Consider the following 25,022-nt stretch of genomic DNA (forward strand, 5'->3'; position numbering starts at 1 on the left):
CCTTCAAAAAAATCGTAACTCCTTTATTTATCCATCGACGTCGCTGCATGAGGGCTTGTTGTTTTTTGCGGGACGAGTTGTATTTTTTAGTGGTGCTATTTAATGTACCATAAAATGTACTGAAAAACTTTTACAAAATTCTAAGTGGAGCAAAATGAAAAAAAAACTACATTCTGCCATCTTTCAGTGCGTCGTTTGTGCGGCGCACAAACTGCAACAAAAGCGACATGATAGCTTTATTTTATGGGTCGGTGCGATTACTGTGATACCAAACGTATAGGTTTTTTTTTTACTGCACTACTCTTTTTTTTTCCAAAGACATTACATTTTTTTCAATTATTAAAACAGTTATAAAGGAACACCACTAGAGATGAGCGAACCAACTCGGCCATGCCCCTTTTTCGCCCGAGCGCCGTGATTTTCGAGTACTTCCGTACTCGGGCGAAAAGATTCAGGGGGCGCCGTGGGTGAGTGGGGGGTTGCAGCGGGGAGTGGGGGGGGAGAGGGAGAGAGAGAGGGCTCCCCCCTGTTCCCCGCTGCTACCATCCGCTCCGCCACGTCGCCCCCCGGCGCCCCCCGAATCTTTTCACCCGAGTACGGAAGTACTCAAAAATCGCGGTGCTCGATCGAGTAATTACTCGAAATGAGTATATTCGCTCATCTCTAAACACCACCCTAAAGACATATATTAAAAAAAAACATGTAAAATTTGTGGTGTTTTTACAAGGTAAAAAGATACAACACAAACTGTGTGAAGGAAGTCTAAAGGCTCATTTAAACACAACGATTATCGCTTGAAATTCACTCAAAAGCCATCTTTTGAGTGATAATCGTTGTGTCTAAATGCGTCCATCTTTCAGTTTTATGCCGAACAACGGTTTTCAGTTCTGCTTGAAAACCATCGTTCAGCAGAACAGCTAACAAGCAGGACCGCACGCTGTGTTCTGCCGTCAGAGAGCTAATTACAGCTGATAACATTGTATCAGCTGTTCTTAGCTATTAGCTCCACTGGCAGATCAAAGTGAAAGTAATCAGAAAACAGCGGGTGGTCTATTCCCTGATTACAGCTCCCTGCCGCTCACACACTGCTACTTCCTACTAATAGGCATTAGTACCAAGTAGTAGTTTATGCAAAATGGTCGCTCAAAAGCCATCTTTTGAGTGATCACCTTTGCAGTGTAAATGCACCCTTCCATGGACTGTTTATTTGTCTTATCACACACCATTATTTATGTTGTTATAGTATGGACTTGTGATCACTAGTCGTATAGGTGTGTAATAACCCTCTTCCTTCTTTCAGAGCGCCTATAAAGATATCTATAACGTGGCCACAGAGCACCTTCACCAACTCCTCATCCCTGACACCACTTACAGAGATCACTATCCTATTCCTGTAATAGAATGTGGGGAAAAGAGGCAGGTGTTGTCCTATAAAATGTTCGTTAGTAGATTCAGGTTTTGTTTGATATATTATTTTTCGGTAAAACTTGTTTATACACATAGGGGGACATTTATGAAGACTTTAGGTCAGTTTTCTGGCATAAAAAAGTCTCTAAATTTTCTGAAAAGTGGGCAAGGCCTTTCAGGACGGGCCGACAGATTTATGTATAATTAATAGAGATGAGCGAGCGTACTCGGAAAAGCACTACTCGTTCGAGTAATTTGCTTTATCCGAGTATCGCTGTGCTCGTCCCTGAAGATTCGGGTGCCGGCACGGAGCGGGGAGCTGCAGGGGAGAGCGGGGAGGAACGGAGGGGAGATCTTTCTCTCCCTCTCTCCCGCCCGCTCTCCCCTGCTCCCCGCTGCGACTCACCTGTCAGCCGCAGCGGCACCCGAATCTTCAGGGACGAGCACAGCGATACTCGGATAAAGCAAATTACTCGAGCGAGTAGTGCTTTTCTGAGTACGCTCGCTCATCTCTAATAATTAACTCCACAAATTGGCATAAATTATGCCAGAAATGTGCACCTTGTCAGGACCAGGACCATCTGTGAGGGCACACGGAGCTGCGCCTAGTACTAGACGCAGCTCCATGTATGCAGCATACCGTCTGCTGGGGAAAAGCGCACCAAGCCCCGTGTTGGAAATGTTGGGCTCAGTAAATTTCCAGCCTAGTCTAAATATGACAAAATGTGGAACGGCTGGATTAATTTCAGACATACTGTAATCTAAGTGGCGATCCCTCTGACAGTATAGGTATCACGTACCTCTCCAACTGAATGACTACTATATCTTATAGAGAAGGCCATGTGTTCTTGGATATAAACTGAATGATTGCTCCATTAGAAACACCTACTCAATAAAGGGTTGGTCCACCTTTTTGGGCTCTCCCACACTGCCCCATTTGCCCAATGCCCGCTGCAGCAACCTCATCAGTTGGTGCACGTTTTGCAGATAAGTAGGAGCAGATCTCACAGCCCTTTTCAGCATATCCCAAACATGTTCAATGCGGCTACAGTCTGGTGAGTTTGGGGGTCAAGCCAGTCTGGAGAAGTCATTGTCATGTTTCTCCAACCACTCCCTAGTGATCCGAGCTCAATGACACAGAACGTTATCTTGTTGAAAGATGGCACTGTGGTTGGGGAAGGCTGAAGATATGGATGCAGATGGTCAGCTAACAGGTCCCGGTAGCCTTCACCATTTAAGGATTGTGGTATGATGACCAACGGTCTTAGGTTAAGCTAGGAAAACATGATTCGGAGTCATTAGGGGCACCCTTGTGGGTCTTTGGTTACTGAACCACAGTAGACACTAGGTACACCACATGGTCACTGTGGAAATTTATCCATCCCCTCTGCTGTTGTACTGCCAGGCAATAGGTCCAATGTGGCAAATTGTAGCTGTGATATCAGAAGTGCCAGTCGATGCTCACCTCTATGATCAACCACGCGTGGCCTGCTGCTGTGTGATCTCCTGTCGGATGTCTGTTCATGGCTCAACCAGTCTTTGTACACTCTTGATACCATGGTTCAGGAACAGCCAAGAAGTATGACTGTCTCAGAAATACGGCCACCACACCATCAAAGTCAATCAAGTCACCCCGTTTACCCATGACTGCCAAGTGTTACCTTCTGCTGTGCAGAGGAGAGTCAGCACATTATCTGAGAGCAGATTGTGACGCGGCCATCACAGGGTACCGCATTACTGCTCACAAGATTTTATTTGTCAGCTGTTCCTAATGCAGTGATCGTTCAGTGTATATATACATAGGTTGAAAACCGACACAGGTCCATCAAGTTCATCCTTTCTAGGTTAAAAAGACTCAGATAACTTCCACACTGACTGCAGATCTGAGATAAGTTTGAGTGCAGGGATAGGAGACTGTGAAGAAAACCCCTCCCCCACAGCTAAGAAGATGTCCTACTTACTAAAGAAGCTGAATGCCTAACGACAAGCAGTGGACTGCAGAAGAGCTGCACTTCCACCTTGATGTATAGTGGCAAGAAATGAATGGAAACGTTTTACAAGATTGAGATCTAATATAAGGCTATTACATAAGCAGGTGTTTTCTGAAAAGTTACTGTCCATTTAACTATAACCCCCAATGCTATTATTCTGTAAGCACCTCGACGTTTTTTGAACCTTGTCCTAGTTTCGGCCATCACTACCTCTTGGCAGAGCGCACTGCATTGACTTAATACTCATTCATTAAAGGAGATGTCCCGAGGCAGCAAGTGGGGTTATACACTTCTGTATGGCCATAATAATGCACTTTGTAATATACATTGTGCATTAATTATGAGCCATACAGAAGTTATAAAAAGTTTTTTACTTACCTGCTCCGTTGCTAGCGTCCTGGTCTCCATGGTGCCGACTAATTTTTGGCCTCCGATGGCCAAATTAGCCGCGCTTGCGCAGTCCGGGTCTTCTGCTGTTCTCTATGGGGCTCCGTGTAGCTCCGCCCCGTCACGTGCCGATTCCAGCCAATCAGGAGGCTGGAATCGGCAGTGGACCGCACAGAAGAGCTGCGGTCCACGAAGATAGAGGATCCCGGCGGCCATCTTCAGCGGTAAGTATTGAAGTCACCGGACCGCCGGGATTCAGGTAAGCGCTGTGCGGGTGGTTTTTTTAACCCCTGCATCGGGGTTGTCTCGCGCCGAACGGGGGGGGGGTTTAAAAAAAAAAAAACCCGTTTCGGCGCGGGACATCTCCTTTAATGTTTGTAAAATACCTCTTCTGTTCAGCTCGTACTTTAATAATGGTCTTGTTTAAATGGCTTTGTTTTCTTGTAGTTATTACATCCTTTTAATTCATTTTGAAGATTTTTACCAAACAACACTGAAGAAACAATGGTGGGGAGTTATTAATGGCATTGTAAATACCTTAAAACCCAAAAGGCTTCCATTAAGCGATATCCAGCTTCACGATCAGTTCAAGAAACGATTTGGCTATAAAAAGGCCATTAAGTGTAAGGTAAGTCCTGGGGGGAGTCTGAGACTGTTGTACACATCTTAAGTGGAGATTTTTAAGAAGTATCATCTGAGCGGCTCCCCACTGGCTCCCGCATGCCCGGCTCTGCTGGACTGAGAGCTCTTTACAGATTTATTTATGTATAGGGAGAGATCGGTCAATCGAGCTGGGTGTAGAGAGAAGCCAGTGGGGAGCCGCCCAGAGGTCTCTTCTCATTTCTGGGTTGGTTTTAACCCCTTAAGGACTCGGCCCTTTTTTTAAATTCCATTTTCGGCTTTTCCTCCCCACTCAAAAATCATAACTCTTATATTTATCCATCAACGTCACTGTATGAGGGCTTGTTTTTTGCAGCACGAGTTGTATTTTTCAATGGTACTAAATAATGTACTGCAAAACATTTAAAAAAAAGCTAAGTCGAGTGAAATGGGAAAACAATTCTGCGATTTTTAGGAAGGTCTTGTTTCTGTGGGGTACACATGGTCTTTTTTTTTCTTACAATTTTCCACTGTAGCTGTGGCATCCATAGGGAAGAACATCACAGTGTAGTGACAATAGTCACTGGCAGAGCTGATTAGGATCTGCTAGGACTCTGCAGCTTTGCTGTAAAAGGGGTCACCCAGCGGTCATGTGATTGCTGGCTCGCATAGTGGAAGAAACACACCCATGCGGTGCATCTGCAGTTCGGACTCATCTACACAACACATAGGATGGTAGCAAAGGGCTTAAAGAAGCACAATCAACTAACTCTTACATTACGCACAACGGTGGCTCAGTGGTTAGCGCTGTTTCCTTGCAGTGCAGGAACCTTAGCTTAAAATCAAAGCAAGAGCAACATCTGCATGGAGTTTGTATGTTCTCCCTGTGTTTGTGTTGGTTGCCACCCACACGCCAAGAACATACTAACAGGTTAGTTAAGAGCTTACAGCACAGCGGCATATGTCTGAACCACATAGATGGTGGACATAAATGTTACAAGTTATCGTGGCTCCTAATTCAGTGTTGTATTGTAGAATTTACATTGTGGACTGAAAGTTGCGGCGGAGCGAGGACTGGCCGCCATCTTCTATACATACTGCCGCAAAACACCGATTTCTGGATTGAATGTCCTTGACGAATCTGGCTATTCCATCTTACATATGGCGGCTCTACATAATAGGGTAGCCATTGTTTCACAGTTGGCCAAGGCTGGCTTCAGTTTGAATCAACGAAGAAGTGATCATCATTTACCGGAAGGTACGTGTTATATACTTAGAGCTGGTGTGGAGGGGGCTGAGGGCGAGGGCCTGCTCCACACACCCCGCCTCAGTGTCGGAGGGCGGACATTTCTAAGGGCTCGTCTTCGTCACCGTTTGAGGTTCCGTTCAGAACCTCCATTGCTGATTTCCAGGACAAAATAGCGCAGCAATCTGGCTGTGAATTCCGTCCAATTCTGGAAATTGAGAAAACCCCATTATAGTCATAAGACAGATCCCCTCAGCCAGGCAGCGCAGTATTCTTGTTCCCTGAATGGAGCAGGAAAAAGGAACTCATGAACGCTAATATGAATGAGCCCTAAGTGGGGTGATATGGAAAAAAAAAAACAATTTCTCCAATTTTGGGAAGGTCTTTTTTTTCTCTACAACATACACAGTGCAGCAAAAATAAATGGTTAACTTTATTCTGTGATCTGTAAAATTCACTGTGCGAGATAAATCACTAAATATTTTTAGCATTTGATTACTTACGGATGGGGTCATACCTATTATGGGTTGTTTTTTTTATTTGGGGGGGTATTTTACCGATTTAAAATGGGTTTTTGTAAGGAATTTTTTTTTATTGTTTTTTTTCTTTAAATCAAACTTTATTGAACTTTTTTGACAGTTTTTTTAGTCCCTGAATGGGACTTGAAGATATGATTAATCAAACACTTAGATAGTACATTCTACTAAGTGTATGACAGCAGCCTAATCGATTCTGCGGGAGGCGGGACCTTATAAGCTGAGTTAAGGCTGATTTACACGCAGCGATTAATGCGCTTACCGTGCACTCTTTGTCCATCGCTGAGTTCACCTCAGCATAAAAACCGTGGTCCCTGATAAGAGCGATAGTAAGCTGTGTTCTCCACGGGAAGCGCTGATAGTATTGTATGCAGCCGGCAGCCCACGACAGAACAAAAGCAATGTATTTAGAGAACAGACCAACCGCTTTTCTCTAAATACATACACCTGAAGCTAGTTAGCTACTAATGGGCTGATTAGCCAATTAGTATTTAATGCAAAATGATCACTCAAAACTGTCAGTTTCTGACGAATTTTGAGCGATCATCTGTGTGTGTAAATGGACTTTATCATGGCAGACATAGATGCCTTTGTCAGGCTGCTGGCTACCACGGAAACCAATTATTATCTAGCGTTTACACTGCGGGGTGCTGATGGGTGACAGAAGGATCTTCCTCCTACTGTCATCCGCTTACAGGCCGCAGTTGCTCTTGATTGTGGCATGTAAGGAGTTAAACTGCAAGGATCTGGAGTTTCTCTGTTCCTAGTGGTCAGCCAAGCCACCACCCTAAAAAAATGTATCTGTAGGTTTAAAGCCTATTTGTGACCGCTGTAAAAAAAAAAAAAAGGCGTATTGGTGGTCACAAAGGGGTTAACTTTTTAGTGTTTTTCTGAACACTGGATATTGGGACAGTTAATGCGGCTTCTGTTGGACTTTTATTTAAATAAATATTTGCTACCAAATAAATCGTGATAAATATCCAGAATTTATGGGCAGCTGGGCACTCCCACCATGTATGGTACATTGTGCCCTCCAGGCTACGCCCCCTAAAACATAATAGCGAGGCCTCAGGATCTATGTGGGATAATGTAGCTGGAACCATGTACCATCCAAGGACAACCTTCCATCCAGCTTCCACTAAGGACATATTTATAGAGTTTGGCAGTGGATTGTTTGTTCCAAGAACCAAGCCCTTCTCCTCAGGTAGGTCATGTGATCTCATTCTGACCACCTAAGAATTACTTGGCTTTATGCTCTTTTAGGGCATTAGTTTTTCAGTCAGCTCAATTCATGTGATGCATCCTTCCACTGTAATTCCAGAGGTTCCTGTCACACAGTTAAAATGAAGGAGATCACAGCTCATCCTCCTGACTGTACTCTTATAGTCTGTAGCTTATTTAGAAGAATTTACCTTCCCCTCAGCAGGCAGAGATGGTACTGTTTCTAGCTGCTCCTGTGATGTTGTGCTGATGCAGTGTTAACAAAGCATTGGGAAAGTGAGCAGGGAGAAATCTCAACAGCAAGATGGTGCCTGATAAGCATCAGACAGGGGGCTGCAATGCATGGAAATGACAGCGATATACATATGTGACCTCCAGAGTGTGGCAATTAATTTTCTTTTCTGTTTTATATCAAATTTCTGCCTCTAATGTCAAATAATTGAGAAATGTGTTATTACAGGAGCACAAAGCATTCAAAATTTGGAAAGTCCTACTAAAAAAACAGGTAAGCTTTACTTAAGACTTCCGACAAGTTTTATAGCTGTTCTAGTTTAGAGCACATTCATTTTCAGCTAAAATAAAGTTGTACACCATGAAGACCAAAGCATATGTGCCAGAACCAGCGGATGTCAACCCGCCATGACACCTGAGGAACCCAGCCTTTACCCTTTCACCCCAACAGTTGGGATCTGGTCTTCACTGTGGGCTCGTCAGGCAATTACATGAGAAGTGGACCCAGTAATGTGGCTGCTGACGAAACTACAGACCAAAGGGGGGTACGTGAGGGTGTGATCAGAGGTGAAAGTCAGAGGAGTCCATGTGTGGAGGCATGCAGCATATACTTCAAAATTAGAGACAGTCCAGAGGTCAGGGCACACAGAGGTCGTTCAGTATGGTGCAAACAGGCCAGGAGTCGAGGCAAGTAACACAGGAGAATGTTCAGTACTGCCAGCCGAGGTCAGGAGTGGAGAATGCAGGGTAGTCAAGTATAGAAAGAGTCAGAAACAAGAAAGTCAGGACAAACAAGAAGCATCTTCAACTGGGCCAGGAAGATCAAAAGCTATAGGTGCTCCAGAGTTGGTAGAGACAGAATTTTAGGAGGACTATGGACATGTGCATGCACGCGCTCATCAATGCAAGATGCCTGTGATTGGTTCATTGAGTGCTGCAGTGATTGGCTGAGCCATGGCACTTAAGAACCAATCAGAGCCAGCGCTTCCTGGAGGCGGGATTTTTGAACCCCCTGACCAGGAAGTGCTGGCTGAAGACTACAAATAAGTGCCGTGGAGCTTTGGGGGAGAAGTGCAGCAGAGCGGACAGCGCCTGTTAGGTAGTGTGTTGTTTTATTTTTTTTTTCAATGCAGCCAGGGCTTATTTTAGGGACAGGCAGTAGGACTTCTTACTGTAAAAGTTGCATCGCACCGCACGAAAAGCGCAATCTTATGCTGTTCTCACAGAGGGATGCAACAAGAGTCTGTAATATATCATTTTTGTTTACTATAATGCATTGTACCGTATTTTTCTGACTATAAGATGCAGTTTTCAGCAAGATACAACCTGCGCCTTATTGTCCAGAGGCAGGGGGGTCTAGTAGATTCAGAGATTCCTGACTGCTGCTTAATGATCCGAGCGCTGATCAAACACGATGAGTACTCTGCAGCCATACATACCGTGGCTGCACAGTCCTTCCTCTCCTGCCCGATCCCCTCCAGAAGATAACACTGAGATCACTTACATATCTTCCTCGGGGTGCAGGTCCTCCTCCGTACACACAGATAGACTGCCAGACCGTAGATGATGTCATAACCATGGGACCAGGGAGCAGCTAGAGGGGTCATGTATTACTACACTTGTAGCGGGAGATTTAGCGGTAATAAAATCAGTGTTTAACAGGTCGTCTGCAGAGGTGTGTGTGCGCGCATGTAGCAGAGCTGCGTGTGTGCATGTATCAGAGTTATGTATGTTGCAGAGCTGTGTGTGCGCATGTATCAGAGTTATGTATGTTGCAGAGCTGTGTGTGTGCATGTATCAGAGTTATGTATGTTGTAGAGCTGTGTGTGCGCATGTATCAGAGTTATGTATGTTGCAGAGCTGTGTGTGCGCATGTGTCAGAGTTATGTATGTTGCAGAGCTGTGTGTGCGCATGTATCAGAGTTATGTATGTTGCAGTGCTGTGTGTGCGCATTTATCAGAGTTATGTATGTTGCAGAGCTGTGTGCGCGCATGTATCAGGGTTATGTATGTTGCAGAGCTGTGTGCGCGCATGTATCAGAGTTATGTATGTTGCAGAGCTGTGTGTATGTTGTAAAGTTGTGTATGCTTCAGAGTGATGTGTGTATGTTGTAAAGTTGTGCATGCTTCAGAGTGATGTGTGTATGCTGTACAATGTGTGTGCAGTAGTACCGTGTATAATGTGAACTTATGTGCTTGCGCCATTGTTTGACATTAGGTTTATTTGGAGCTGATTGTTCACTGTTAACCCCATTTTCTATCCCAGAAGACCAAAGTTAATGCCGGTAGCCCCTCCACTTTGTTAGACCCCAGAGATGTTTAAGTTAGTATGAAATAGTTTTTCCCTTTTCCTGTTGTCTAAACCCAGGGTGCGTTTTATAGTCCAAAAAAATCCGCTAGTCCCTGGGCCACCAGACGCACGGCCGTGTATGTACTGAAGGCTGATGGGACAGCCTCTCTGTATGCGGATGGTTAGATGGCTGTCTTTTCTCTTCGTTGCTGAATAACATGATTGATCATTTCCTATCCCTATTTTTAAGGATTCACCGCCTTACACATCGCTGCTCAGTGCGGCTCCCTAGAAGTGCTTTCCTGCCTTCTTTCCTTGAAGGCAGATTACATGTTGTACGACCATCGCGGCTGGACGGCCATACATTTTGCAGCTTTTTATGGTGCGGTTACTTGTATAAGGGCGCTTTACAGAAAAGACTCTTCTTTACTGGAGATGGAAACAGCGGCTGAGTAAGTAATGACGGACTACCCAAATAATCATAAAACTGCTCTTGTTTCACAAAAACATCATTCAAGTAATCTATAGCAGAGACTACATAGCAAAAACATTGATTTTCTAAGCAAAAATACACTCATTGTCAAAAACATCCCCATCCCTGGAAGAAGTTGTCGTTTGCTGCAAAACCCGTCCTGCAGTTCCATCTCAGACAGATCTGTAAATGCTGAGAGTTGTGGTGATTAGATGGACGGTCTTGTCACCGGAAGCCCTAAAAGTGGTTCCCCCCTTGTCCTATAAGAGGCTCTCGGAGGCCCCTTGTGTGCAGTGACCTCTTCTTCCGCTTGTGTATAAAGCGTGTATAAAACTAAAACTAATGATAAATGTGATATCCTTGTGATCGTACAGATCCACAAAATAAAGTTATCATGTCATTTTTGCTGCAGTGTAGAAACAAGACCCCCTTAAAGATGGCGGAATTGGGTTTTTTTTCCATTTCACTCCAGTTAGAAATTTCCATTATGTTACCGGCTTATGGTACATTAAGTAGTACCACTGACCAGTACAACGCGTCCCACAAAAAACAACCCTAAGACATCTACGGTGATGGATAAATAAAAAAAGTTTAGATTATTTTGAAAGCAAGAAAGAAAAAACGGCGTCATTAAGGGGTAAAGGAGAAGGTAAGTGTTGCAGCCGTTCTGAGGTTTCCGCCTTGCTTTCAGGCCGGACCAGGGTTTGGCAGCATTCCTGCCTCTCCTGGAGCTGAGAGGTGTGGTGGTTGCAAGATTAATGTCAGTCAGCACCTGGTGCTAAGTAGCTCTGCTCCTATTTAGGCAGTGCTAACTGTTACTCCTGTGCTCGTCAATTCATTTCAGTCCTATGTTGGACAGCGACGGAGCAACACAGAGTGGTGGAAGCTCTGCTGGATAAGCTAAGTTCTTTTACTGTTTGGTTTGGTTTTGTTTCTCCTTTTGTTTTGTACTAGGGCCCCCAGTGAGGGACTGGTCAGTGGCCCAGGTTCAAGTGCAGGCTCGCACTTATCAGCGCGGTCGGTCTGCCGAGTAGGCAGGGCCCCCTCCCGGGTTAGGGGACGATAGGGAGAGAATTGCCCTTTAGTTTTTGTTTCCTTCTGCACAGTTGTGCCTTTGATTTATGTTATTAAGGTTGCACTTTCTTAGGACGCAACAGATTGACCAGCCCTTACCTACTCAGGGAGATTCTGTGCTGTTACTATGAATCCCCTTGAGGTTTTGTCGCACCAGCTTGGCACGCTGGCTGCTGAGCTCGCTGAGATAAAACAGCGACAAACTGCGCTGCAGGTTCCCAGCAAGGAACGAAAAATTGAGCGACCCGACCGTTTTTCTGGTGATAGGTAGAAATTCGGATCCTTTCGGGATGCCTGTAAGCTCTACTTTAGACTGCGTCCAGTGTCTTTGGGGGACGACACCCAGAAGGTGGGCATTGTCATGTCCAGACTGCAGCGGGCGCCGCAGGCATGGGCTTTTTCATTACCCCCAACGTCTGAGGCCTTGGACTCGGTGGATGACTTTTTTGCTGCATTGGGTCTTATCTATGACGACCCAGACAAGATATCGGTGGCTGAAGGGAATATCAGACGTTTACGACAGGGAGACTCCTCTGTCGAAGATTATTGTGCTGGGTTTCGATGTTGAGCAGCAGAAACCCAGTGGAATGACCCTGCTTTAAAGAGCCAGTTCCATTGGGGTCTATCCAATAAAATCAAGAATGTACTGGTAGGTTATCCAGTACCCTGCAGTCTTGATGAGGCCATGTCTTTGGCTATCAAAGCTGGGAGACGGATCAGGGAGAGACATCAGGAACTCTCCACAGATTCTGGCTTCTTATCAGCGGATGTGGAGGAGCCCATGCAGTTGGGGTTTCTAGCTGCCAGGGCTAGGAATGGGAACAAAGTACAGTGTAAAGGTCGATGCTTTTCCTGTAACCGCATTGGTCGTATGGCTCAGTGTTGTCCTAGTCATAATTGCCAGCCAGGACTGGATGACCGGGAGATTACTGAGGGGGCCCCTCTAGGCCATCAAATTGCCTGGATATCACCCTCCAGACTGGTGCTTCCTGCTGAGATCTTGTCTGATAGTGGGGTCAATCCCATAAGAGTCCTTCTGGATTGTGGAGCTAGTATTAATTTAATACATTGGGAGACGGTCAGACGTTTAGGCTTAGAGATGAAGGCTCTGGAGTTTCCCATTCCAGTATCTGCCATTGATGCTGCTCCACTATCGCAGAGAAGTCTGAGGTTTTGTGTGCCTAACGTCCGTTTAAAAATTGGGCTGTTCCACATGGAGATTATAACATTATATGTCATAGAATCCCTCCCTTCGCAAGTAGTCTTGGGGCTGCCTTGGCTATGCCTACACAACCCGGTAGTAGACTGGGAGAAGGGGGACATTGTTAAATGGAGCCCTAGGTGTTTGTCTGGTTGCATTTCTGTCGATCTAGCTTCTATTCAGGCAGAAGAGCTGCCGGAAGTTATCGCTGACCTCTCTGAGGTGTATCCCCCAGTGGGGGCAGACAAATTACCACCGCACAGACAGGGAGATTGTGCTATTAAACTTCTCCCTGACTACGAGCACCCGAGGAGCCGCATACCCCCTCCTGAGAGACTGACGCTCAAAGCTTATACCCAAGAGGGTTTTAAGATGGATCCTGAGAGGGTTCAGAAATTGAAGAAGTGTGTTGCTACGGCTCCGGCACTGGGGCAGCCGGATTCTTCTGGGCCTATTATGGCCGAGGTCCAGAGAGAGTTACGGCGAGCAGTTCAGCGGAGAAAGCGAGTTGCTAACAGTCACCGCCCAGAGGGGGCGGAATTCCGTGTCGGAGACTTGGTTTGGTTGTCTACCAGAAATATAAAACTCAAACAACCATCCGCTAAACTGGGCCCGCGATTTACCGGTCCATTTACAATAATTGAGAAGATTAACGCGGTGGCCTTCCGGTTAGAAATTCCCTGGGTGATAAAAATTAACAATGTTTTCCACAAATCTCTGCTCAAAAGATTCATCGATCCTGGGAATGACCCTCCACCCCCGTCTCCTGTGCTAGCGGATGGGGAGGAGCAGTTGGTAATAAGTCACATTTTGGACTCCCGTCGAGTCAAAAAATTTCACAGATCAAACCCTGGTCGCCCTGATCTTAAGGGTCCTGGGGCCCCTCCTAGAAGGGGAGGTACTGTTGCAGCCGTTCTGAGGTTTCCCCTTGCTTTCAGGCCGGACCAGGGTTTGGCAGCATTCCTGCCTCTCCTGGAGCCGAAAGGTGTGGTGGTTGCAAGATTAATGTCAGTCAGCACCTGGTGCTAAGTAGCTCTGCTCCTATTTAAGCAGTGTGTGAAGAGAATTTGTTTACCAAGAAAAAGACTATCAGATTCCGTGTAGTAGTCTGGACCCAGGAGAAATACAAATCACACCAGCCTGTGCGGTATCAAGTGATTTCTAATTTATTCTAAGGTGTTTGAAGCTTATGTACCATAAATAACATCACAGCAAAAGTATATACCTCCAAGATTAATAAGAATACATGATAGGCTAAAACAAAAATGATTACCATAAGTTACACCTCTTAAGGTGTAACTATAACATACAATAAAACCGTTATGAATTCAGGAGAAAGGAATGCAAGGGGGGGGGGGGGGGTCTTTTAGTCTATCCTATTTCCTGTGGGCCTCATACATGGGTGGTCTAGGAGACTGTCTTATCTCTTATCTGTCTACCTCAGAAGACATGCAGGCCTATAGAAGGGGTTCGTTTAACCCCTTCACTACTTATACTAGTATCATGCTATATATTTCTAGTCTACAATGCAATATAGAATAATTAACTGATACATTGATCTACAATTTTCTTAACATTCCCCACTTTTGATCAATACATCAACACAGTATAATAGTAAATACACATATAAAATGACTCTACCACAGACCCCCTGGCTTCATCAGGCCCGAAGCTTTATTACCAGAAGGTCTGGGTTCACACTTCAAGACTAAATATGTAATTATTTCATATAAAAGTATTACATTGATGCATATATATATATATATAAAGTTCTTCCACCCATTGTATCCATAATTAGGCCCGCCCCCAAGAGAAGCTTGGCCTTGATTTATTATGAGATTGATGCTCCTTTCTTCATATATAAATGATTGTCCATCATGATATAAAATCTTACTTATCGAAGTGTCAATCAGTTATTTAGAGCGATCCTCCGGTACAATCAGGACACACTGGAATCAAAATGTCACACTTCAAAATCATCAAAGTAAAATAGCGCTTTCTTCGTAGAACTTTTAACCATCACTTGTCATACAGAGGTGGTCACCTGACCCAGTAAGCCATCTTGTTCTTCGTCATCTTGTATATTTTGAAACATAGTTTTGGTGATGGAAGTGTTAATAAGGTTTTGTAACAGTCCCCGGATACATGGAATACAGCAGCAACCACAGAGCACTAGAATGGAGGCAAATACTGACATAGAGACTAATGTGGAGTATATGACTTGTGACCAGTGTCCGAACAAGCTTTCCAACCAGTCTGTGAATGGATTGTCTATACCAGAGTTCTCAGCTAGTTAATTTGATAATGCATTTAACCCTTCCAGTGCTCGAGTAACACTACCATCAGGTGCTGTGTTATTAGGAATGAAAGTACAACAATATCCTCCAATCATTTTACAAACTCCTCCTTTTTCTGCTAGCAACATATCAAGAGCCATTCTCTTTTGCCATGCAATGAGTGAGGTAGGTCCTAGTTGTTCCGCTAGGCCCTTGATTGCATCTCTTGTATAATTAACAAATCTCTGTTGGTTATAATATATATAATTAATCCAATCTTCATTTTTATTTACCGTTACCCACCATGCAAGAAGAGACTCAAACCCCGCAGCTATCTGATTCCTTGCCTTATACTCGTCCGGTACCCCCCTTGGGACCCCGATAGTGTCAATGTAAATATTGGCGTCAAAAGGAACCTTTGGAAGAGGTGTTCCTAGTTCTCCGGACACGGCTGGAATCGGCACATGTGACGGGGCGGAGCTACGTGATGATGCGTACAAGGGGGCGGAGCCAGAACGCCGCTCGTGCCGGACCGAGCCGAAGGGAAAAGACCCATCTGCGCAAGCGCGTCTAATCGGGCGATTAGACGCTGAAATTAGACGGCACCATGGTGACGGGGACGCCAGCAGCGGAGCAGGTAAGTGAATAACTTCTGTATGGCTCATATTTAATGCACGATGTATATTACAAAGTGCATTAATATGGCCATACAGAAGTGCATAACCCCACTTGCTATCACGGGACAACCCCTTTAACTGTTTGCTGACAGTATTGGAGTTTTTTCCTATTTACTTTATGGCCCTGCTCATAGAGAAACCTCAAGAGTGCAACTGTGTCCTCTCTACAATTCTCCTCACTGTCTGCTGCCAGCAGTAAGTCATCAACATACAGTAGTAGCTGACTACCTTTAGGAGGTTGGAACTGGGCTAAGTTTGCCGACAGCCTGGGAGAAAATTGTAGGAGACTCACAATAACCCTGTGGTACTCTGGTGAAGGATACCTTCTTCCCTTATACGTGAAAGCAAACCAAAATTGGTGATCAGGGTGTACAGGTATGCTGAAAAATGCATTACTGATATCCACAACAGTAAAATGAGTGGATTCTGGTCTGAGGTCATTAAGTAAAGTATGTGGATCTGGTACCATGGGGGCTCTTGGAATTACAGCCTTATTAACTTGTTGTAAATCCTGCACCATCCTCCATCCCACGGATGGAGGAGCCTTTTAAACCGGGAACAGAGGTGTGTTGCAGGGACTGTCTGGACATGGCACAATAACTCCTGCTTGTAACACAACTTTGATTATAGGCTGTATGCCAAGTTCAGCTTCTGGTTTAAGGGGGTACTGTCTCTGATGTGGACGGAAGGTAGATCTAGGAGTAATAATGACTGGTTCTACTCCCTTTATCAATCCAACATCAGCTGGCCCTTTTGACCACAGACTATCAGGCAACTGTTCTAGGTCAGTCTCCTGCACTGTAAAGTTTATGTGTCAGGGTAACAACGATTCTTCTAGAGTCAAGGCTTCAGGATGTGCTACCAAGGTAGTTTGGACTATTTTTGCAAATGATTTTAATTTAGGATTTTCCCAGATGCCATCTGGCCTCCGGATCCAATCCTTACTTTGTTTACAAGCACGTACAAATTGGCCTAGTTCTTTCCATTCTGCGTTTGGTGGTTTTGAGAGGGATATATGGGGGCTTAGGCCTTTGTATAGTGACTGCATGTGTTCACTAAGGATACATGAGGCCGCGGAATATCCCTCTGTGTCCCAGAATATCTGTTCCACCGTGATGGATGTGGGACTCTCTCTAAACAATTCCTTTTCATATGAGATATCCGGCCCTTGATAGAACCGGTACTACATAGTACAATGAAGATTTAGTTCTGGCTGAAACTCCACCCTGGCGGAAAGCGTTTTTTCCCCCAGTCGTCTCCATGACAGCACCAATTGAGATTGCCTCCTCCTGATAGGACAGGAACACACTGAGAGGTTAAAAGCTCCCCCCCTTCCCCACTTTCCTCAGTGTCTTCCTGTCCTGCCAGGAGGCAGGATCTCTGAGAGGGGCTGGTGGAGAAGCCAGCCAGAATCTACTCACAGGCGGATCGGAGGGCAGTGGGTCAGCCTGTCCTCCCTTCCCAGCCAGACGACTCCCGGGACGCCACATGGGGTGGTAACCCCCGGGCCAGGCTCCTCCCGCGGCGGCCCATGGGGGGTACAAAGCGGGAGCCTCAGTCCCCCTCCTCCTCCTCGTATAGTCACAGCGCGGCGCTTCAGGAAGCCCTTTGATGGCGGGGGGCGGGGCGTCGCGTCACGTGTCCAGCGTGGTGACGCCATCACGCTCGCATCAGGAGCCGCACGGAGGAGGAACCTGAGAGAAGCCAGAAGGTGGACCAGCACTACAGGTCGCAGGGTGTCTGCACCACCGGTATAGTAATGAGTGCTCCAGCCCCAGAGATAGCTGAAACCTCAGCCTCAGCGGCCGTAAGTAGCCAGTGCGGCAAAAATACAAAATGCAAAATCCAATGTATTGTATATGGAAAAATTGCATATTTACCCGCAAAAAATACTTTCCCTTTTTTGTCAGGGGGATAAAAAAGACAACCGCCCCCCCCCCCCCCCCTCCCAGAACAAAACCCAAAAAATGTGTGGAGTGCGGGCCGAGACTGCCAGCTACATACCAGAGGCTTCTATGCAAGGCATGCGTAGCTAGGCTAGTCAAAGAGGAATCGGGGGGATTCCTGGATGACGTTAGGAAGCTGGTGAAGGAGGAGGTTCAATCAGCCCTAACGTCACAGCTGGCGCCGCCAGACAAACGCCAGAAAAGGCGTATGTTCCCGACGAGCCTTCCGACTCCGAGAGCTCTATCGGGTCGGAGCAAGAGGAACAGGCGGCCGAGGAGTCCTCAGATGATGAGGGCCACAAAAGATACTTATGCCATCAAGACGACTTAACGGAATTGATTAAGTCAGTCAGGGCTACATTAAAAATGGAAGAGCCCAGAGAACCACGCACCCTGCAAGATGAGATATTCGGGGGACTAGGGGAGAGGCGTAAACATACCTTCCCTGTCCACAAAAACATCATTAAATTATCCAAAAGGATTGGAAGAAACCAGACGCAGGTTCCTTCTCCGCTAGAGGGGTAAAAAGAAGGTACCCATTCGAGGAGGAAGTTTGCGCAAGCTGGGAAGAGATACCCAAGGTAGACGTCCCAGTGGCCAAAGTAGCCAGGAGGACGACCCTGCCCTTTGAGGACGCCGCACAGTTAAAAGATCCCATGGATCGCAAAGCCGAAGGCCTTCTAAAAAAATCATGGGAGGCAGCGGCAAACATACTTAGGCCAGGGATCACAGCCACTCTGGGGGTATGGCTCGAACAGCTGGAGCTACACTTAAACAATAAAACGCCAAGGGAACAGATCCTAAATTCCCTACCTATCCTGCGTATGGCAACAAATTTTCTAGCGGATGCCACGGCCGAAACAGTTAAACTCTCGGCAAAAGCTACAGCCCGATCTAACTCAGCCAGAAGAGTACTATGGCTGAAATCGTGGTCAGGCGACTTAGCCTCAAAAAATAAACTATGCGCCCTCCTGTTCTACGGTCAGTTTTTGTTCGGACCAGACCTAGACAAAATCCTGGAGAAGTGGGCCGACAAAAAGAAGGGATTCCCGGAAGAAAAGCCGCAGAGAGGGAAGACCTTCTTCTGAACCGCAGGGCAACAGCCTGAGGCCTACCGAGGCAAGGGCAAGACAGGCCGCTGGAGTTACCCCAAGGGGGGCAGAGGGAGAAATATCCTCTTTAATCCCCACCAGGGGGAGCCCAAGCAGAGACCCTGACGCCAGCTCCGTAGGGGCAAGGCTGGGGAACTTTGTGGACCAATGGGCCGCAATTTGCGAAGGCCCATGGATCCCAAAGATCCTACAGCAGGGATACCGGATGGAACTGGTGTCCCTCCCCAGAAGGAAATTCATTATCACAGGAGGCTCAGGGCAACAGTTACACTTACTAAGGCAGAGCGTTCGGGACCTGCAACATCTAAACGCAATATCCCCGTAGTGCAAAACGAGGAAACTCAGGGCCATTATTCCAGGCTCTTCCTAGTAAGAAAACCCTGTGGGAAACAGCGGATGATAGTGAATCTGAAGCCCTTGAACACCTGTGTCAAGTACAGAAAATTCAAAATGGAGTCCATCTCTTCAACGATAAGTTGATTCCCAAAGGGGCCTACATGGCATCCATCGATCTGAAGGACACTTATTTCCACGTACCGATCCACGAGGGGTCCCAAAGGTACCTAAGGTTCACAGTGGATATGGGCAAAGGAATAGAGCACCACCAATTCAGATGCCTGCCTTTCGGGATCTCCTCAGCACCCAGAATTTTTACCAAAATTATGGCAGAGGTAGCTGCCTACCTGAGAAAAAAGTTGATCCTAATAATACCCTACCTGGACGATATTTTAATAATAGCAGAGTCCAGGGAACTACTAACGAAGCACCTAGAGATAGTGCTAGAACTTCTCCAGTCCCTAGGATGGATCATAAACTGGGAAAAATCCAGCTTAAACCCCAGCAAGGAAAAAACGTTTCTGGGCATAACGCTCAACTCAGAATCTCAATGCTCCTGCCTGCCCGAGGAAAAAATACAAAAAATCCGAAGGCTGGTCAAATCCTTCCTACAGAAACGATCATGCACAATTCGGGAAGCCATGTCTCTCCTGGGAAGCCTAACATCATGCATTCCCGGAGTAGCATGGGCCCAGGCTCACACCAGAGCTCTACAGGCCTCCGTCCTATCCACATGGGACAAAAAGCAGTCCTCGCTAGGGACAAAAATGTATATCCCAAACACAGTGAAAACATCCCGGCGTTGGTGGACATCCCCAGCGAACCTGCAGGAAGGGGTTTATTGGCTACAAAACCAAGCCACGCACATCACAATGGACGCAAGCGCCTGGGGATGGGGAGCGCATGTGGGGAACCAGTTCTTTCAGGGCCCGTGGTCTTTCTGGATAAAAGAACAATCCTCCAATTACAGAGAGCTACAGGCCGTATGGCGGGTCCTACAGCAGTTAGGAAACTCACTATGGAACCAGCATATAAAGATACTGTCGGACAATACCACCACGGTCGCCCATATTCGGCACCAGGGGGGCACAAGGTCTCCTGCCCTGCAAAACATTTCGCAGAAAATCTTCCACTGGGCAGAGGGCCGTATCCTTTCGATCACGGCAACACACTTAAAAGGGACGCTAAACCAAAAAGCAGACTTCCTCAGCAGGAGGCAGATAGACCCAGGAGAATGGTCTCTCTCCCTGGAGGCATTCAGAATCCTGACCAACCGGTGGGGGTCCCCACAATTGGACCTATTTGCAACGAGGGAGAATGCCAAAGTAGGCAATTTCTTCTCCCTCCGGCCAGGAGATCGTCCTACAGCAATAGACGCCCTAGGCCAGGACTGGGGAAAGGGGCTAGCGTACGCGTTTCCTCCGATACCGCTGATCCCCAGGGTCTTACAACATTTCAGAACCCAGGTATGCACGCTAATCCTGGTGACCCCCTTCTGGCCCAAGAGAAGTTGGTTCGGTCTTCTGACAACATTGAGTGTCCAGGACCCAGTCACCTTTCCGACCTGGACAGATCTGCTATCACAGGGGCCACTGAACCACCCGGGCTTAGACAGACTCCACTTAACAGCATGGCTCTTGAGGAATCCTCATTAAGGGGGAAGGGATTCTCACAAAGAGTGGTAGAAACGTTAATGTCCAGCAGAAAAAAGACGACCCACCTTATCTACCAGAAGGTTTGGAGAAGGTTCTCCTCATGGAGACAGGGAAGGGATTCCGGGGATTCTATCCCGAGCATCCCTTTGATCTTACAATTCTTGCAGGAGGGCCTACAGATGGGCCTCTCTCCAAGTACCCTAAAGGTCCAGGTCACAGCCCTTAGCGCCATATGCAACACAAAGTTCGCGGACAATAGATGGGTCAACAGGTTCCTGACAGCAGCAGCTAGATTACAACCTAGACCCATAAAACTTGTTCCAGACTGGAACCTTAATTGGGTTCTAAGGGTCATGTCAGCGGAACCATTCGAGTCGATCAAAGCACTACCGATAAAAATGCTTACGATCAAGACCTCTTTTCTAGTAGCAATCACGTCTGTGAGGAGGGTTAGCGGGCTTCAGGCTTTGTCCATTCGCCACCCATTTCTAAAAATCTCGGACTCCAAATTAGTATTTAAAACGGACCCTGCCTTCATGCCAAAGGTGGTATCACATTTTCATAGGTCCCAGGACGTAATAATTCCCTCATTTTTTAGCAAACCTAAAAACGAGGAAGAAAAAATCCTAAGCTGCCTGGACGTCAGGAGAGCAGTCCTAGACTACATAGATGCAACAAGCCACTGGAGACGGGACGACAACCTGTTCATCCAGTTCAGTGGCCCAAATAAAGGGAACAAAGCGGCAAAAAACTCCATAGCCAGGTGGATCCGCCTGGCCATCATAGAGTCCTATAAGGCCCTCGGGAAGGAAATCCCCTTAGCTCTTAAAGCCCATTCTACAAGGGCAGTAGCATCCTCATGGGCCGAACATAGCTCAGCTTCGGTCGAGCAGATATGCAAGGCCGCAGTCTGGAAAAAACCCCACACGTTCATTAAACATTATAGGGTAAAAGTGCAGCAGGACAAGGACATGGCCTTTGGCCGCAAAGTCCTCTCGGCAGCAATCCCACCCTAATAAACTTTAGTTGGTACATCTCAATTGGTGCTGTCGTGGAGACGACTGGGGGGAAAAATGGATTATACCTACCTGATAATCAGGTTTCCAGGAGTCTCCACGACAGCACCCGTACCTTCCCCCCCTAAATGGATAGAAAAGAAACTATAGAATATAATATAAAAAATAAATAAATATATAATATAATATAATTTTATAATCAACAAAAAACCCCGGTTAAGGGAAGAAATTTAAGTTGAGCTCCTACCCCAGCAATTCGTTAGAATCCACTGAGGAAAGTGGGGAAGGGGGGGAGCTTTTAACCTCTCAGTGTGTTCCTGTCCTATCAGGAGGAGGCAATCTCAATTGGTGCTGTCGTGGAGACTCCTGGAAACCTGATTATCAGGTAGGTATAATCCATTTTTTCACCAAGATGGCATTGCAGTGCTGTAATTACTTGTTTTTCTGCCTCCTTCATTATGTTGTTCACTTCCCACCTACATTGCTCTACTGCTACCTTCAGTATGTAGTATGTCTGCAGCTCTCCAGGGGCTGTTCTAACTTCAAATTTATTTCCCTTGGGGATAATAGAAATACCTAATTCCGTCATCATATCTCGTCCCAATAAATTTACTGGACATATTCGAGACACTATAATTAGAGATGAGCGAGCGTACTCGGAAAAGTACTACTCGCTCGAGTAATTTGCTTTATCCGAGTATCGCTGTGCTCGTCCCTGAAGATTCGGGTGCCGGCACGGAGCGGGGAGCTGCAGGGGAGAGCGGGGAGGAACGGAGGGGAGATCTTTCTCTCCCGCCCGCTCTCCCCTGCTTCCCGCTGCGACTCACCTGTCAGCCGCAGCGGCACCCGAATCTTCAGGGACGAGCACAGCAATACTCGGATAAAGCAAATTACTCGAGCGAGTAGTGCTTTTCCGAGTACGCTCGCTCATCTCTAACTATAATCTGACATTTTACAGACTTATTTGTCTCTGGGTCCGTTATGATAACGGGTTCAGAAAGGGATTCCCTGTGGGTCCGGCCATTAACCCCTCTTTCCATGATATGACTGTTACTACATTTTACATCAGGTACATCATTGGGATGTATTAATGTCCTGGTGGCTCCTGAGTCCACCAGGAAAGTAATCATCCGCCCATTCACCTGGAGATCTATCTCAGGCAGAGTAGAAATTGCCAAGAGATCCTCCAAGTGTTGTACATCCACCTCTTCTAGTCATTTTTCCCAAGGTGTCCGAGAGTATTCGTTCTCTGGACATCCTCGGGCAATATGACCAGATTTCCCACAATTCCAACACACAATTGAGTCCCTGAGCAGCACCCGACCTCTGCTTCTCCCTCTGCCTCTACTTCCACGTCCTCTCGCTGTCCAATGACCTCTCTGACTTTCCTGAACCATCGTATCACATTCTTCTCCCTGTATAAAAACTCTCACTTTCTCACCCTTCTTTCCCTTTTCTTTGTAAAATTTTTCATACTCCAAAACATCCTGCAATGATCCTGTTCTAAGGGTAACCATATGTTTCGTTATATAACCTCCTATTTCTTTCTTTACTCCACTTACAAACGCATTCTTTAACTGCTGATTATATGCAGCGTTAGGATCATCTCTCACTTCCTGATTTCCCACTGGTGCCTCTAGTCCACTATAGATGTCAAATACTTCCTTCAGTCTGTGATAATACTGTTCTACATCCTCATCATGTCTCTGAGTACATCTATTTATTTCCACCCAATTCGTCCTTCTAGCCCACCTGTTCCTACATCTTTGAATTAAATTGTTTGTTCTCTCTAATAAATCCTGATTATCATGTGGAAGGGGTCTACCATCTTCTCCCCTCCCATTCCAATTGCCTTCTACAGAACTCCAATCTGGCCCTAGAATTCTTCTAGCTGCTCTCTCTATTTCTTCCCCATTCAATTTATAACTTCTCATTAACCCTCTGAATTGTTCATCAAACTGTCGGGGGTCTATTTTTGGATGCTTAATATGTTCTGTTGCTTTTACAACATCCTTCTCTGTCCATGGTCTGTATACTTCCATGGTGGCAGGATGTTGACCCCCCTGGCCATCATCTAACCCACCCCTGGGGTTCGGGACATCAATCATTGGAAAAACATCCTTACTCTGTTGTGCTACTCGTTGGATCATTTGTCTCTCACTCCTGCGGGGGCCCTGGGTTACAGGAATCTTGAAATTACTATCATTTAACGGGGAATCTATATGATGACTTGGCAATGGAGGAGCATTAGGTGTAGAATTTTGGCCGTATGGGGGTGGTTGGGCACTATCCAAACCCCCATATGCAGCCGCAGGGATAGGTGGCACAGTTTGTACAGGGCAGACTAAATGATCATCTTCTTTATCTACTAGAGGCATCATTTCAGTTTTTGCTGCATTGGGTCTACTTTTTATCTGAGTATGGCGGGTTTGGGCTTCTTTTAACCAGGCTTCAGCAGCGGATAATCCGTATTTCTGCTGATCTTTAGTTGATTTTGTCCGTATTCTATCACATAATTCTTTACAACTAGTGACTTTTCAATTTATTTTTAAATCCATATTTCTTTTCCCACCTGTCACAATATTTGACATAGTCAGGATCTAACTTGTGCATGTACTTCTTATCCCCTTCAAGGACTTCCTGTTATTGGCAACAACAACACAGACATGCACAGGAGAATGCCTTACAGTTTATATTTCCCATTGTTAGTAATTATGTTCTTGGCGCCGATTTACAAGACAAACAACATAAAACAAGCCTCTGGCAACTAAAATGTTTAGTGAAAACGCAAAGGTACCTTACCAGAATCGCTGCTTCGCTATATACACGAAGACCCCTTTTAGTTTTACCCAGTAGGGCCCGTGAACATTGAACACAATAAGGGGCTTGTCCGAAAACAACCTGCACAGCGAGGTTGGTCCTTAATGTGTCCTAGAGGTCAGTGCCCACGTATCGGGTCCACTCATCTCAATCACTCATACATTCGCTTCATGCAATATAAGACAGCAATACAAATATTACAATATGTTAGTAGGCGGCCGCCCTCTTTGTATATTCTTAGTTATTCTATAACACAATATCAAGGAAAAAAGAAGTAGCAAGAAAATAATAAGTAAAGTTCCCTCAACACAAAACTTATCACAACGTTGTACTCTCGGTGACACCCATGTGTCGTTAGACGTCATTTAACCCCTTGTTTAACGTGCGGCACAGAGCGATTCTTTCCTGTAGCCTTCTCATAATGGCTATGGTCTCACATAGACTACTGCTATTGCCCCTTGGCAACCAATTCGTCTATACTTCCTTCTCATTTACTATACACATTTTAAAATCGTCTAAGCAATGAAG

The 25,022-nt window shown here is 46.0% G+C and overlaps 1 protein-coding gene across 4 annotated transcripts in view; it reads left to right on the plus strand.

Annotated features, from left to right (window-relative positions):
* The window catches only part of ANKAR (ankyrin and armadillo repeat containing), a 126,612-nt gene that overhangs the window by 32,065 nt on the left and 69,525 nt on the right, over positions 1 to 25,022 (plus strand). For all 4 annotated transcript variants that reach the window (XM_066577111.1, XM_066577110.1, XM_066577112.1 and 1 more), the window contains exons 5-9: positions 1,301 to 1,416; positions 4,233 to 4,413; positions 5,421 to 5,643; positions 7,849 to 7,893; positions 10,160 to 10,361. In XM_066577111.1, the coding sequence (XP_066433208.1) occupies positions 1,301 to 1,416; positions 4,233 to 4,413; positions 5,421 to 5,643; positions 7,849 to 7,893; positions 10,160 to 10,361 (767 nt within the window). The remainder of the gene's footprint in view (positions 1 to 1,300; positions 1,417 to 4,232; positions 4,414 to 5,420; positions 5,644 to 7,848; positions 7,894 to 10,159; positions 10,362 to 25,022) is intronic.

This window comes from Eleutherodactylus coqui, chromosome 8 (assembly GCF_035609145.1).
Source record: "Eleutherodactylus coqui strain aEleCoq1 chromosome 8, aEleCoq1.hap1, whole genome shotgun sequence".
Taxonomy (NCBI): Eukaryota; Metazoa; Chordata; class Amphibia; order Anura; family Eleutherodactylidae; genus Eleutherodactylus; species Eleutherodactylus coqui.